Source organism: Triturus cristatus, chromosome 3_1 (assembly GCF_964204655.1).
Source record: "Triturus cristatus chromosome 3_1, aTriCri1.1, whole genome shotgun sequence".
Taxonomy (NCBI): domain Eukaryota; kingdom Metazoa; phylum Chordata; class Amphibia; order Caudata; family Salamandridae; genus Triturus; species Triturus cristatus.
This window is the reverse complement of record NC_140583.1, coordinates 1,088,552,710-1,088,568,764: the sequence shown is the minus strand read 5'-3', so window position 1 is coordinate 1,088,568,764 and position 16,055 is coordinate 1,088,552,710. Positions and strand designations below refer to the sequence as shown.

The window sequence follows — 16,055 nt, the reverse complement described above, 5'->3', positions numbered from 1 at the left end:
ACAACGCGCAACTTAAAAACCTTAGAACACTGATAAATTGCACACTTCGGAGACTAAAGAAAGTTCACCGGGACCATACGATCTTAGAAGAACTGAGGGCTCTGAAAGCCAAACGAAGAAAGTTATTATGGTGCCTAAAAAAAGATGCCGAAGGGGCTTTCTGGGCAAAACTCCTGTACGACATCAAAAATAATAACAGCGCTCAATTTTGGTTACAGGTCAACACACTTGACAGCTCATCTAACACAGGTATTAACTCACATGTTACTGAAGAGGCTTGGTCAACCTTCTTACATACTCACTTTAACAAAAATCTGGAAAACCAACTCCATACCGTTGTTTCCTCACTTGGAAGCGAACTATGAACACCCCAACTGTTCATCAATCCAACTCCAGAACAACCTTTCAAAATTACGTGCAAACACATCTGTAAAAGAATTTCAAAAGGGAGGCGCGAGGGAGCTCCAGGCCCAAACGGGATTCCGCCCATATTATACAAACAAGATCCAGAATATTGGGCATCCATATTAAAACCAACCTTTGAATCAATCTTGCGAACCTCTACGATACCATCTTCATGGAGGGGTTCGATCATCTCCCCCATCTATAAAAACGGTAATCGGGACAACCCAAAAAATGATAGGCTGGTAGCTTTGCTTGATAACGAAGCAAAATACTATGCAGGACTGCTCCTACAAGAACTAACAACCTGGGCGGCGGAAACATCTGCAGTCCCGCTAAACCAAACAGGCTTTTGCAAGAACATGGGCACCACCACGAACATCATGACCCTCTCACTAGTGATAGATGCTGCACTTGACAAAAACAGCCCCTATATCTATGCTTCATTGACTACAGCGCCGCATTTGACCACATAAATAGGAACTTACTGTGGCAAAAACTGGAAAAAATGAACATTCCATCATTACTTCTAAAACAGCTAGTTCTTCTGCATAGTAACACCTGGGTGCAAGTCAAATTGGGCAGAGGAGATCATCTATCAAAAAGGATCCCAACGACCACCGGATTAAAGCAAGGCTGCGTACTTGCCCCATTACTTTTCAATCTTTTTATGGCAGAGCTTTCAACTACTCTAAACGGAAACAACTCGCATGCACCAAAAATAGGTGGGCTCCAGCTTTCTAATTTACTTTATGCAGACGATCTGGTACTAATAAGTCAGACACCGATAGGCTTACAGCGCCTGCTCGACCTAACATCTCAGTACTCTGAGGGGAATAAACTCAGAATCAACAGAGAAAAAACAATAACACTCTGTGTGAACTGGCGCAAAAAAAAGAAACAGCCACAATGGTATCTGACGTCACGGAAACTGGAGGTAGTTCAAAGCTACAAGTACCTGGGAATCATGATTGACGATAAAGGGAAGTATACAGCGCAAATTGAGGCCATTAAAAAAAGGGGACTAATGATCGCTGTGGCGCTAAGAAACCTTAAAAACAACATCTCTGGACCAAACCTCCTTCCCTTAATTAGAGTGATCTAGGCTAAACTCCTACCATCGATAACTTATGGAAGTGAAGCCATGAGAGGGAGAGACGCCGACACATTGGACCACACAATAACAAAAGCAATTCGATTGATCTTTGGGCTTCCGAGGCATACATCCCCCGCACAATTTAGGCTGCAGTTCGGGTTTCAAAGGCAAGAGCTCGCTCGCAGAGGGGCATTCATTAAAAGTTGGTTTAAAATCAAAAGAGGTCCGCCTGATTCATTAAATATGTACCTGTGGAAAGAACTGAAGAACAAGGGGACATGCCCAGCCCGAAACTATCTGGACAACTCACTAAGCCAACTGGGTCTGCAGGAACTCTGGGAGCTACCAACGACTACTAGCTTTAAAAAAATTGTAAACAAAGTGATAAAAAAAGAGTCACTCATACAGGATAAAGCTGCCTTGTCAGAACGCTCCCACGGCTGGTTCACCCTACAGACCTACCGCATGGCCTCACCTCAAGCATACCTCTTTACTAGCTTCTCAAGAGTGACAAAAGAGAAATTCTTGAAACTCCGCTTAGGCATATTACCATCTGCATACCATATGCCACCTTGGCTACGCCCTCCGTTGCCTGCAATTTGCCGCCTCTGCGGGGAAGGGGATGAGGATATAGTGCACTTATTGACCATCTGCAAGGCCCTAAAACCGGCTCGACGAACTCTCTTAAGACCCATCTTTAACATGAAAGCCATTCGAACTTGTAGACCAGCAGTAAAAGCATCCTTTTCCGGCGAGGATGTCCAATTAAGCTGTCGGCTGGTAAAATTTCTATCTGTTTCAGAAACAACCATGAAAAAGGTAGACCCCCAGGAAACACAGCTGAGCTGCTTGCGGACCCTTGCCTCATCCAACACAGGCTAATGCTTGCACTGCCGGCCTAACCAGGAAATACTGTCATATCAGGAATAGCAGATTTCGTGCTTGAAAGGACTGTACAGCTGCTGCAGAACGAATAGTTTCTTACCTGTCGGTGTAGTTTTGCAGCTTGAAGATCTTTCTGGATTCACTATGCTGTGCATTATTCCGCGATCTTGTGGTTGGGTCCGGATTCGTAGTCTTTTCTTTGTTTTTTTTTGGTTTTTTTTGTAGCCCAGGTGGGCGGCGACGACCCACCATTTGGTGCACCTCCCGTGACGTCGTCGTGCTTCCTGCGGAAGTCCCACCTTTGGGGCGCCATCTTCGGGTTCTTTTTTCCTTTCGTTTTTTTTTTTTTTTTAACCCTAGGCGATTGATTAATTCTTATTGTTAATTTTTCTGTACGTTTTCAGTCCTTCTGATTTCTCAATTTTACCCCCTCTTCCTCCAGCCTCATCTTCCTGGTGGAGGTGGGTGGGTTCGCTAGTGAATCCAGAAAGATCTTCAAGTTGCAAAACTACACCGACAGGTAAGAAACTATTCGTTTTGCAGCGTGAATCTTTCTGGATTCACTATGCTGTGCATAGACTTTGTAGCGGTTTTCCTAATTTTGTGGTGGCTGGGTGGTAGATGAGCGTTGGTCGTTGAAAATGTGTTGAAGCACCTTCCGTCCGACCTGTGCTTCCTTGTTCATCTGAATGTCCACGCAGTAGTGTTTTGTGAACGTGTGCACAGATGCCCAAGTTGCCGCTAGACATATGTCCTGAATGGGCATGTTCGCCAGGAAGGCAACGGTGGCCCCCTTCTTCCTTGTGGAGTGAGCCTGAGCTCCCTCTGCTAGCTCCTGTCCAGCCTGTTTGTGGCAGAACTGAATAGTGAGTGCAATCCATCTAGCGATGGTGCCCTTAGTCACTGGTCTACCCATGAAGCTAGTAGCAAAGGACACAAACAACTGCTTTGATTTCCTGAGTTCCTTCGTTCTCTCAATGTAGTGCATCACCGCTCTTCTAGCGTCGAGGGTGTGCAGGGCCCTTTCTGCATTTGAAGTTGGGTTTTGGAAGAAACTCGGTATCTGGATACTCTGGTTCATGTGGAACGCCGACACCACCTTGGGCATGAAGTGTGGGTCTGTTCTCAGGACTATCCTGTCCTTGTGAATCTGAATGTAGGGTTCCTGTAGCGTTAGCGCTTGAAGCTCGCTCACCCTGCGTAGTGAGGTTATGGCCACCAGAAAGGCCGTTTTCATCGTCAACATTTGCAGCGTGGCCTTGTGAATAGGTTCAAATGGTGCCTTCATGAGCTCCGTCAGTACCACGTTGAGGTTCCATGCCGGCGGCGGCAACCGTTTAGGAGGGGCAATTCTTTTGGCTCCTTCCATGAATCTCCTCACAACCTGCGAAGTGAAGAAACTTCCACCCTTCTCCCCTCTGGTGTAGGCTACGATCGCCGCTAGGTGTACCCTTAGGGAGCTCGAGCAGAGGTTACTCTTTAGAAGGTGTGTGAGGTACCTCAGTACGGTTGAGTCTCTAGTCATTCTGTTTTGCAGGCCCTTCTTCCTGCACCACACAGTAAATCTCTTCCATTTGGCGCTGTAGCATTTTCGTGAAGTTGGTTTTCTTGCCTCCCGCAGCACCCGCATAGTGCTAGGAGGCAACTTAAGGTGAGCGAACTCTAGGTCCTCAGGAGCCATGCCGCCAGGTTGAGTGTCTCTGGTTCCGGATGTAGGACCTCTCCGTTTTGCATGGAGAGCAGGTCCCTTCTTCTCTCGAACCTGTGGCGATTGCCCTGTGCCATTTCTTGAATTTGTGAGAACCATGTCTGCCTTGCCCACTGCGGAGCCACTAGGATCAGAGTCATGTTGCTGGTTCTGCACTTCTCAAGCACTCTGTGCAACAGGGGTATCGGTGGAAAGGCGTAGGCAAATGTCCTCGACCAGCTTATCCATAGGGCATTTCCTTGGGATTGCTGATCTGGTTGCCTGGACGCGAAGCTTTGGCATTTTGCATTTTGGCGTGTTGCAAACAGGTCTATTGTGGGAGTTCCCATCTCTGGAAAATCTTCTCCGTTTCCTGGCCATTGAGCTCCCACTCGTGTGATGCCGAGGTCTGCCTGCTTAGCCAGTCTGCCTCCACATTGTCCTTCCCTGGAAGGTGAATTGCCAGTAGATCTATCCTGAGAGGTATGGCCCATCTCCAAATCTCCTGTGCCAGCGAGGAGAGAGGGAACGACTGTGTCCCCCCCTGCTCGTTGATGTAGAACATTGCCGTGGTGTTGTCTGTTTGAACCAACACCCTCTGGTTGTACAGGTGCCTCTGAAATGCCTTCAGGGCTAGCAGGATGGTTTTCAATTCGAGGTAATTGATATGGCGTACCGCATCTGCTGGAGCCCACAGACCCCTCACTCTGAGGTTGTCCATGTGCACTCCCCATCCCTTTTGCGATGCGTCCGTGGTAATGGTCATTGTTGGGTTTGGTGGTGTCAGGCTTCTCCCTGCTGTCATGTTGTCTCTGTTCCACCAAGTCATCTCCTCCTGCACTGCGTGCGTAACAACCACTAGATCCTCCCAACTTCCGTTTGCTTGTGACCATTGCTGTTGTAGCCATTCCTGGAATGGTCTCATGTGCAGGCGTACACATTCGGCACCAGCTGGATACACGACGCCATCATCCCCATCATCTTGCTCACTGACCTCACTGTCAGAGCTCGCCCCTTCCGGTAGAGCCGCGTCTCCTTCAGTAGGGCATCTGTCCTCCTGTCACTGGGCACCACTGTGCTGCTCAGGGAGTTGATCTTTGCCCCCAGGAAAATCTTCACCTGCTCCGGTTCCAGTGATGACTTCCCCCAGTGAATCGAGAACCCCAGGTTCGTCAGAGTGTCTGTTACGCGTTTTGCGTGTCTCTCGCACTTCTCGCGTGAGTTTGCCTTGACCAGCCAGTCGTCTAAGTAGGGGTAGACATGGATTCCCTGCCTTCGTAGGTGGGCCGCGACCGCCGACAGGCATTTTGTAAAGACCCTTGGCGCCGATTTTAATCCGAAGGCCAGGGTTGTGAACTGGTAGTGTTTCTGGTCGATGTTGAACCTTAGAAGGCCCTTGTGTCTTCTGTTTATTGGGATGTGCAGGTAGGCATCCTTGAGGTCCACGGTGACCATGAAGTCCCCGTCTCTTATTTGGGGCAGTACCTCCTGCAGCGAAGTCATTTTGAACTTCTGCGTTCTGATGAACTTGTTTAGGTAACGCAGGTCCAGGATGGGTCTGAGGTTTCCGTCTACTTTCGGTACCACGAAGTAGTTTGAGTAGACCCCCTTGTTGCGTTCTCTGAACGGCACTGCCTCTATGGCTCTCTTTTCTAGAAGTTTCCGTGTTTCTTCTCTGAGTAGGGCCAGTTCTTGAGCCGATCTCTGCCTTCCCTTTGGTCTTCTGTTTGGAGGTGTTTTCTCCAAATCCACGCAGTATCCGTACTGCATGACGTTCAGTATCCACTTGTCTGTGGTTATACTTCGCCACTCCTGAAGGTAGAACCTCAGTCTTCCGCCTACTGGTGTTGTATGCTCGTAGGCTTTCGGATCTTCTCTCTCCCCTGATGTTACTGTACTGCGCCTCACCCTTGGGGGCATGTCGAGGGTAGGCGTCCTCTTGCGTGCTGAGTCACTTTGATGAGGGCTGGTCACCCCCTCTCCTCCTCTGGCCACGTCCGTTCCCTCTCCCGCGAAAGGACTGGCCCCGAGGTTGGTACTGCCAGTTTTGCTTCTGTTGGCCTTGTTGTCCGTGACCATCACCCTGCTGACCCTGCTGGAACGTCTGGTGCGACGCCCCCTGCTGGCTTCCTCCCCTACCGTAGGGTCTCCTTGAGGGATTGCCTCGCCTCATTCCCCTCAGCTGTAGGGCCCCCATGGACCTCGCCGTTTCGTTTTCTTTTTTCAGCTGGGTGAGTTTCTCGTCTACTGTTGCTCCGAACAGTGTCTCTCCGTTGAAGGGGGTGCTAAGGATGTTGTTCTGCACCTCCGGTTTGAATCCCGAGATTCTTAGCCATGCATGCCTTCTCTCGGTGACCCCTATGGCCATTAGTCTTGCTGAAGTCTCTGCCCCGTCCAACGCTGTCTTTATACAAGAGTTGGCGATGTTTTTACCTTCGTCTACCAGGTGCGAGGCTCTCTGGCGGTATTCCTCGGGGAGGTGCTTTACTAGCTCCCCCATCTTGTCCCAGTGCTGGTACTGGTGCCTATTGAGAAGTGCATTGGAATTCGCCATGCGCCAGTGCATTGCGGCGTTCCTCTCGACCTTTCTTCCTGTGAGGTCTATCCTCCTGCTTTATCAGGTGGTGGCCCCGAAGTTGCTGGTACGTTGGCCCTTCTCCTGGCCGTGGAAGCTATGATGGAGTCGGCGGTGATGCTACCCTTGATGTAAGGGGGGTCCAGAGAAGAGTGCTTATACTTCTTCTCCGTCCTGGGCGTGATCGAACGGCAAGTCGCTGGTTCCTTGAAGGCTTCCCTCCCCTGGTTCATCACACTTTGCAGCATGGGGAGGAATTGGCTCCTCGTCTGGATGGGGAGCAGTGTCTCGAGGAGGAAGTCGGCTTTCGGCCTCTCTTCGTCGAGTTTGACGCCGAAGGCTGTCGCTGCGCTCCTGACCACCATGTTGTACACCCCGATGTCGTCGGGTGGCGAAGGCCTCGAAGGGTACGTGTCTACGGGCTCCTCCGGGTTTTCGGTGTCGAGATCCTGCCATTCGATGTCGTGGCTGGTAGATGGCGCCGAGCTGTAGAACGACTGCTGGTCTTCTTCCTCGGCATCGCCTTCATAATATGTCTCGTCTTCCTCTTCGAGATCTCTTGTCAGCCCCTCTGTGTCGAATTCGTCCTCGATTTCGACGACGTTCGTCAGTGGAGCCGTTGGAATCTTGAATTCCTTCATCTTGGCATCGAACTCCTTCTTCCTTTGAAGGATGTTATCCATTTCGGCCTCGAGCCGCCTCTTCTTTTTCTCCATCTCAGAGATGCTTTCGGCGTCGACCGCGGGTCTTTTCGACGGAACTTGCGTCGACGTCGACCGCTCTTTCTGCGTCGAGCTCTCGTCTCATGGGTCGACTTCGACGATCCCTGCCTTTCGGCGTCTTTCGGCACCAGGGAGTCCTTTTCGAAGGATCCGCTCAGCCTCTTGTCCATGGTTCCCCCCTTGGTCGTCGAACTTTTCGGCGCCGGGGCTCCCTTCGTGGACTTTGACTCTGATTTCCTCGAGTCACCCTCGGGTTTTCGAGGTATTTTCTGTTTTGAGCTCGACGATTCTCTTACCTCGTCTTTTCTTGTCGGTCTCTACGACCGTGAAGCTGTCGGGTCCCTCGGCGACGTTGTCCTCATCGTCCGTGGATAGGCCCAGATCGTAGAGCGACGGGGCCTTACCCTTGCCATCCATGCTGGCGTTGGCTCTTCTCTGCCGATCTCTCACTCGGAGCATCTTCGGTGCGAAGGCTGAGCAGGCGTTGCAGTCCTTACTCTGATGGTCGACCGGTAGGCAGAGGTTGCAGACCGGATGCTGGTCCTTCTGCGCGAATTTGTGGTGGCAGTTAGGGCAGAACTTGAATGGCGTCTTGTCCATTGCGCTCAGGGCCTCTGAGTGCGCATTCTCCAAGGGCGTCGAAGAAAAAGGCGCAAAACTTCCTTTCTTCGCGCTCCTGATGTAATCTATTCCTTTTTCTGTGATATCTTCGTAGTAGTTATCGACGAAACTCGCTTTTCTTTCTTCTTCCTTCGATTGTAATTCTGGAGCTTCCCGATGACGATCCAGACCCAACGGCGGAAAAAAGAATCTGAAGATGGCGCCCCAAAGGTGGGACGACGACGTCACGGGAGGTGCACCAAATGGTGGGTCGTCGCCGCCCACCTGGGCTACAAAAAAAAAACAAAAAAAAAAAACAAAGAAAAGACTACGAATCCGGACCCGACCACAAGATCGCGGAATAATGCACAGCATAGTGAATCCAGAAAGATTCACGCTGCAAAACTGTCATTTTAGCAAACGTTAAAGATTAACATACTATGCACCTAAAATGCTTACATTAGGTGGAAAGCCCCTTTAAATATCTTTCTCTCGCTGACCAAGCATAATCCTCAACCAAAGTTTTAAAATGCATAGGCTTGCTGCAAGTTACTGATGAAATCGTTGCTTTTGATTTATCAATCAAACACCAATTAACTCACTCTCCCCCATATCTTAGTAAGGCTTTTGCAAAATAGCACCCAGCATTTAATATGCCAGGTCGAACACAGACTCCTTTCATCAATATCTTGCATACGCAACTCCTGCCGTCCTGCATTCTGCACCCTTAACTCGCATAAAGTAAACTTTCTAGCTTGCCCTCGCATTCAAATATGCAGCTAGAATATACACCAACGCAACTGGGCACCTCAGGTTGCCTGTCATGGCATGCATCGCCTCCTGCATCTATCCTTAGAAGGCTTATATATACAATTGCTCAGCCCTCTAGTCTTAAGCTTCAAATAGATTCAAGCATATAGGGCTTCAATATACAACAAACACTTAGGAAAAGGACGATCAGCAATCCTGCCACACGATAGGCACAGCACTCACGGCTTTCTTGAGCAGAAGCCTAGAAGTAATAAACTGCTGCTCCGCACCCTGTACCTCCCTTCTCTGCTCCCCTAGCTTGCCCGACATTGCACTCTGTAAGCTAATGTTACTTTTAGGCTCCCCTTTTATTGTGATTTATTCATTTTAGTGTGTTTTAACAATGATTTATTTTATGTATAAGGAAAAAAATGTGTAATGTATGATTGTAAGGTTTTAATTAACTGCACAATAAACTCAACTTCAACTTCAGTGCTACATATAAGGTTAACCTAGTAGAGTACAGTGTCCATCAAAGATCTAGGATTGTATGACCCATTCCCGATTTTTCTAATGGCCACGTAAAATATATTTATGTAGAACTAAATGCAACCTCTTTAAAAAGTCACTTGTTATTCTGAAAACTTGCCATAGATCAAACACTCGTTGCCTTATGTTGGCAACAAAAATCGGCTAAAAAACTAAACACGCTCCTCCCAGAATAGGCATCCAGGTTTCCTGTGCAAGCAGGTAGTTGTGGCAGAAGGATGACGAACTGGGCATTGTGTGTGAGAGGAGTATGTGCATTTCTGGTGTGCCATATTTGCCTAGGGCTAAGTCTGTGCATATACTTGCACTGATGGGGGGGGATTGCAACTGTCTTCCATCCAGGGCTACCCTCTGTTTAATGATTATTTTCTTATGAGAGATCAGTGGGCAAATGAAGTTATGAGTATATATTGAATTAGTCTTGACATGTAGATATTCTGCCAGGTCTTTTGAGCCTGTATTTGAGTATTTTTCGGATAGGAATACAGTTGACCCTAGAAACATGATGGTTGTGGTTACCAATTGATAGCTGTGCCTGGAAATTTAAAACTATGTTTAGGAATGAGGGGCCAGATGTACGACCCTTTCATTTAACGCCTTGCAATTTGCAATACATTAAGAGTTGCAAATTGCGAGGCGCTAAATGAAATGTACAACAGTGTGTTTACACTGTTTTGCGATTCCCAATGGGGTCGCAAATTGCGAGAGGCTCATTAATATTAATGAGCCTCTCGCAATTTGCGAGCCCATTGGCAATGCCAGCCCTCCCAGGGATGGTGGCCTGCTGGGCTCTGCAGACCACCATATCTGGGACTGCTTGTCAATTAAGCAGCTTTTTTTTTAAATGCATCCCGTTTTCCTTAAAGGAAAACGGGATGCACTTTAAAAAAAAAAAAAGTTAACCGTCTTCTTTTCATTTTTTAAGGGCAGTAAGTGGTCCCTGGGACCACTGCCTGCCCTTAAAAAACTATTTTGCATGCATTTGCAAAGGGGAAGGGGTCCCCAGGGGGTGCAAATGAATTACCACCTACTTGAAGTAGGTGGTAATTGCGAGTCTTTTGCGACCGCAATTGCGCTCGTAAAACATTAGTACATTGTTTTGAGGCTCGCTATTTGGAAGAGAACACCCCTTCCAAATAGCGAGTCGCAAAACCTATTTAGCGAGTTGCAAAAAAATTCCGACTCGCTATATAGGCTTTGTACATGGCCCAATATGTTTTTGCAACCAGAAACGGGTTTGCAAACACGTTTGTGCATGCAAAAACGTGTTGTACATCTGGCCCAAGATTACTTAAGCTTGCCTATAAATACTCTTTGTCTTCTTTTCTATAATAGCTGTGCTTCTGGCTTGTTGTGGGTACACCACTGGCATTATCACAAAACAGCCTAGTCAGTATATCAGTGAGATCTAAAATGCACTTTTAACTACTTCTGTATCATGTTTTCATTTTCACTTATTGTAGGCTTTTTAACTTCAATGAAGTCACTTCTTGTAATGCCAACACATTCAAAGATCACATGATGTGACTTTGTGTAATGTCACCAGGATCAAAAGTTATATAACAGCACTTCCTGTGAAGTCCTCTGGGTGGACAAAGGGCATGTGATATCACTTCTGCTACCTCTAGCATATTGATAAATTGATGTCTATGTACACAACCCTACACTACGAACAAAAACACCATACCTGACAAAGGGGCAATTCTTTGTCACAATACTCACCACCAGGTGCTACATTTCTTCCTTCATATGTGCATGGGAGTATTACTTACTAATGTCAATTCGCATACACCTCCCCGTCCCCATAAGTGTCAAGCTTCAAACAAAACTATCCCTTATGTACCTTTAGGTGTCGTAGGTCAGCTTCTATTGCCTGAAAGTATTGCAGGAACTGCTCCCATGACTCATTAGAGAAAGGAGTCCTCTCACCAGAGGAGCACGGCTCCTCTGCTAGACCAGTGTGCTGCTGTATGAAGTCTCCTGGATACGGGATGTGGTGCAGATCCCTCCTCCCAGTTTCCGCCAGTGGCGAGCTGCTTGTGTCTGTCCACACACCTCCTTGTGGGGAGCTGCATGTGTCTGTGTCCACACCTCCTAACAGAGGGCTGCTACTTGTGTCTGTCCACACCCCCCCTGAGGAGGTAGTACTGGTAGTGTTGGCAAGTGTGGCTACAGGACAACGAGGATCTCCCTCCTCTAGTTGCAGGGTTCCAGGTAACAGGGATCCACCAGAGTCCAACTGCATGCCCTCTGAAGAGTTCTGAGAACTATAGTTCATAAAGGAGCCACTTTCAGTGCTATGCTTCACAATGGAAGAAGAAGAAAATTCGTCATCAGTGGAACTCTCCTGCCCATACTCGCATCCATCCAAGATTAAATAATTCCCTGTTGGAAGGAAGAGGGAAAACATGTATATAAATATTTATATATACACTTTTTTGTTTTTTTTACACAAAACACAATATATATTTAGAAATTGTTCATTTAAACACCACTAAGAGGACAAAATCAAAGTAGGCTCAAAGAAAAACTCCAAATACAGAAAATCTGAGCCCCAATTCACATCCCACCTTAACCAATTACCTCTCAACCCTATGAATTAAGATTCCTGGAGGCTCATGATAGTAGATCTGGAGGGTGGGGATATATGCAGATATGTCTACTTTGGCTTTTCAGTTGATGCATTTATTGAAAGCATGGATGGTTAGCAATCCGTAACACCAACCCATGAAAGGGTTTAGGGAACGTGTCCATGCGACAGTCAATAGCACGTGTCCACAATAGTATATAGATTAAAGAAAATGTTAGGTACCTGGTTTTGCAGATTGTCATCCGACAGATATACAGAGTGACTGGTCTGTACAATTACTTATAGCGTGGAATAAAAACACTGTATCAAATGCTACTGTTAACATATCCTCCCTATAATGGCAAGCATAGTCCCACAACACCCTATAATTTAGGATCATATTAAGGTGCTTTGTCTTCAGTACAGACTAAATCTCATGATCTTTTTTAAACAAAAAACAATATATTTAGAAATTGTTCATTTATACACTGTTTATACTGTTAACATATCCTCCCTAAAATGGCAAGCATAGTCCCACAACACCCTATAATTTAGGGTCATATTCAGGTGCTTTGTCTTCAGTACAGACTAACTCTGAATCTTTTTTCCCATCTAGGGTAGACTATGTGAGTCACATCGCAATTTATAACAGATAAGAAGCTGCAGAAGAATGGTAACATAACAAGAATGTTCTCTTTTTGCAGAATGAACATATTTTTGATTCGCATACAGAGATAAAGTAGCAAACTTATATCAAAATACAATGGCTAAGCTGTCCTAAAGACATTTCTTATTGTTCATTATTCCTGGCATCAGAGTCCAAAGTGTTTATGGGTCTGTATACAAAAATGTTCGCTATCAAGCAGAAGCATGTACTTGGAAACAACTTTCATGTTCTGTGAGCTCTGAACACAATGTTTATACTTTATGTATTTTGTGTACGTCCTAAAAGTGAACTTCGAGGAAATGGGGTGTATTATATGCAGGGCCATTGGAAGTATGTGATTGTGCAGCCATGGCAATTTTCGCATTTTTGCAGATTTGCTGCATTTGCCACATAATCCATCATCTGCAGCATAATCAGCAGATTTTAACAAAAAAAATAAGTTTCTTTCTAGCTCAAACGGTTCAAAAGTTATTAAAAACACAGTGACACATGTTGCCGCACACTGGGAGGCCCTTTGGAAAGGTTGACTGGTCACCTCTCTGTCGTTTTTTGCTATATTAGGGTGTTATACTGGTACTGATGAGGTGCAACTAATACCCAGATGGTGTTAACAAGTGTAATAAAGACAAAATAATGAAGAAATACTATCACAAAATGTGCCGCATAATTTGCCTTTTCTTGCCACATAATTTACTTAACTCTACCAAATTATCTGGCCCGCTGCTGACGCATAATTTCAGACACCTTGATTATAAAGTGTGGTCGTGCAACCTTATCGTGGAATACACTTACCAACCCTTTTAGGACCAGTAGGTTTTATTTGTTAAACCCTTTAGCTCAACCTTGGGTAGCTGTGGCTATGAGCAGCATGGCTTACACAAAGGAACAAGTGTAAATTATTTAAACGCCACCAAACAATTGAAGAGGAAACCCAAGAGACAATCAAGAAATCCGACACCAATTAATAAAAATAGACAATTTTTATACACCACAATGAAAAAGATCCACCAGAGGGTTAAGGAGATGTTGAATTTACAAGTTATAGTAAATCAAAGCATTTCACTCAACCACGAACAAGCATTGGCAAATTCAATTAACATGAGGCTTAGAAACTTTTTCAGCAAAAAGTTGGGCTAGTTGTATCGCGGTCACTTCGAGTCACTTTAAACGACAAACACCAGTAAGGAGGCAGTCAGGTGGCTCAGCAAGGTCCTCAGAAAATGCTACCTCAGTAGATGGCTTGTTACAAAAGAATGTGCTTGTGGCTCGCATTATTTTGAAAGCTAAATGTCTTTGCTAAATAGCCAAACCCATTGATTTTAGTTTGAACCGGTGTATTTATTTTCACCTTTTTATTATCACTAATTTTTATTCTTAGTTATTCTTTCAATCTGAAAAAAGACGTGTGTTGTGTCATATCAATACATCCTTGTTCTCAAAACAATTTACAAACACAATTAAATAAAACATAACTGTGCTGTTCTCAAAACTATTTAGCAAACACACTTAAATAAGACATAAATGTGCAATACAACATATATCACAACCACTTTTTACATGAAAAAACATTTTAACAAAAAAGATATCCAATACATATATCGCTATTGGTGGTGTGCTTTCGTTTATGATTCTTAAGACTCTTTAATGCTTATATTCGATATCCGTTCTTATACAGGGCACGTTGGATTTTTGTGAAAAACTGGAGATTTTTCTCTCTGATCACAAGTTTAATTCAGTGACCCTCTGTATATTTATCTGCCGACGCGTTTCTGTTCCTGGGCGTGAAGTACCAGGAGACTCATCAGGGCAATTGTATTTATACAGCAATGGCGATTTCTTAGGCTTCTTATTTATCTTTCTCTTCTTTGCATATTTTAAACCAGCAGGCAATTGTTCACAGTAGACGGTAGTTCTTTCTTTCTTTTTAAGTCCGTTTATCAAAGTTGTGTGGTGGCAGTTGCAGCCCTTCTGGCTGGGCATTCACGACCTGCTGTACACTCAGCGTTTCAAATCTTTGTTGCAGCGTCTCCTTACAATTACAGGGCTTGTTTTTTTAACTTCACTCGCATACTCTCATTTTAGATCTCTATTCTGCAATTGCTTTCAAGGTAGGTAGCTGGCCTCTAGAGGACCTCATGGTGTGAGGTAGTGCTGTCTGATGGGAAAGGTTTTGAAGGGTACCAGTCGGGGTTGGTATCTAGCTGCTTATGCATTTCTACCTTGTGGTAGGTAGCTGGCCTCTAGAGGACCTCATGGTGTGAGGTAGTGTTGTCTGATGGGAAAGGCTTTGAAGGGTACAAGTCAGGGTTGGTATCCCCAGGGCGATCAACATTATAGTCATCCCATGGACAGTGTTGTGGAGCTAAAGGCACGCCATATGGGTCGCCGGGGTGGCCAGGACTTTCCCCTCCAAACCCCGAGTGATGTGACACCTGTGGCGAGTGTGGTAAGGGGTCTGCAAGTGGTGTTGATGAAGAGGGGCGAGGGGAGGTGGAGAGGAAGGCAAAGGAGGAGGGGCAAGGGATGAGAAGAAAGCTGAGGTAGAGGATCATGCAGAGTAGGGCCTCTATCATGGCGCCAAGGCATCTTGGGCACTGGCTCCAATAGTGGGTTGAGGACTTACTTGAAGGTGAGCTTCCTTTTGTTTAAGTCCTTGGAAGGAGGCTGAGCCAGGACCATACCTGTCCCAGGTCTAGCAATTTGAGCTTCTAATGTGTGTCTATGTCCTCCTGAAGGCATTGAAGGATTGGCTGGTCTTGATCCCGAGAGGCGGAAGAAGCTGGCGCTGTGGACTCCAAGCATTTTGGTGCCAAAGACAGTTGCTAGGTGGCTGGCACCTAGATGGATTTAGGCTCTGATTGTTTTGAGACCGAAGACAGCTTTGAGGGAGCATTCGGCGCCAGCGAAGAAGAGACGGTCGAAACAAAAGGGCGAGTCTTTTGCATAGTGTGAGGAAATGGGATATATTATATGATGTGGCGGTGCAACCTCGCAGTGTAACACACCAACCCCTTTAGGACCAGTAGGTTTCGTTTGTCAAACCCTTAACCTAACTCTGAGTAGCTGTGGCTCTGAACGGTCAGGCTTACACAAAGAAACAGGTGTAAAGCATTTAAACAGCACCAAAACGATTGAAGAAGAAAAAACAGACACTAAAGAAATCCGTAACAAATTTATAATAATAGACTTATTTTTAGACACCAAAACGTTTAAAAGATCCACCAGAGTGTTCTGTGGATATAGCATTTACAAGGTACAGTAAATATGCACTTGTTTTTTTCAACTTAACCGTGAACAAGCACAGGCAAATTCAACAAATTTGACACTTGGAAACTTTTCAAGAAAAACGTTGGTAAGTATCAATGCGGTTACTTTAGGCCAACAACTCTGGCAGAGAACCAGTCAGGGGGACCAGCAGGGCCCATGAAAAATGCTACCTCGAAGTTAGACGCAGTCTTCAGTGAATACCAGGCATTTTTATCTCCTTACCATAGACTCCTATAGACGTGGCCCACATGCAAGTTGATAAAGGATGCTGAAGATGCTATAGAAT

The 16,055-nt window shown here is 45.9% G+C and overlaps 1 protein-coding gene across 2 annotated transcripts in view; it reads right to left on the bottom strand.

Annotated features, from left to right (window-relative positions):
* Positions 1 to 16,055, bottom strand: part of ARHGEF12 (Rho guanine nucleotide exchange factor 12) — a 715,358-nt gene that overhangs the window by 53,773 nt on the left and 645,530 nt on the right. For both annotated transcript variants that reach the window (XM_085645963.1, XM_085645964.1), the window contains one exon: positions 11,110 to 11,651. In XM_085645963.1, the coding sequence (XP_085502089.1) occupies positions 11,110 to 11,651 (542 nt within the window). The remainder of the gene's footprint in view (positions 1 to 11,109; positions 11,652 to 16,055) is intronic.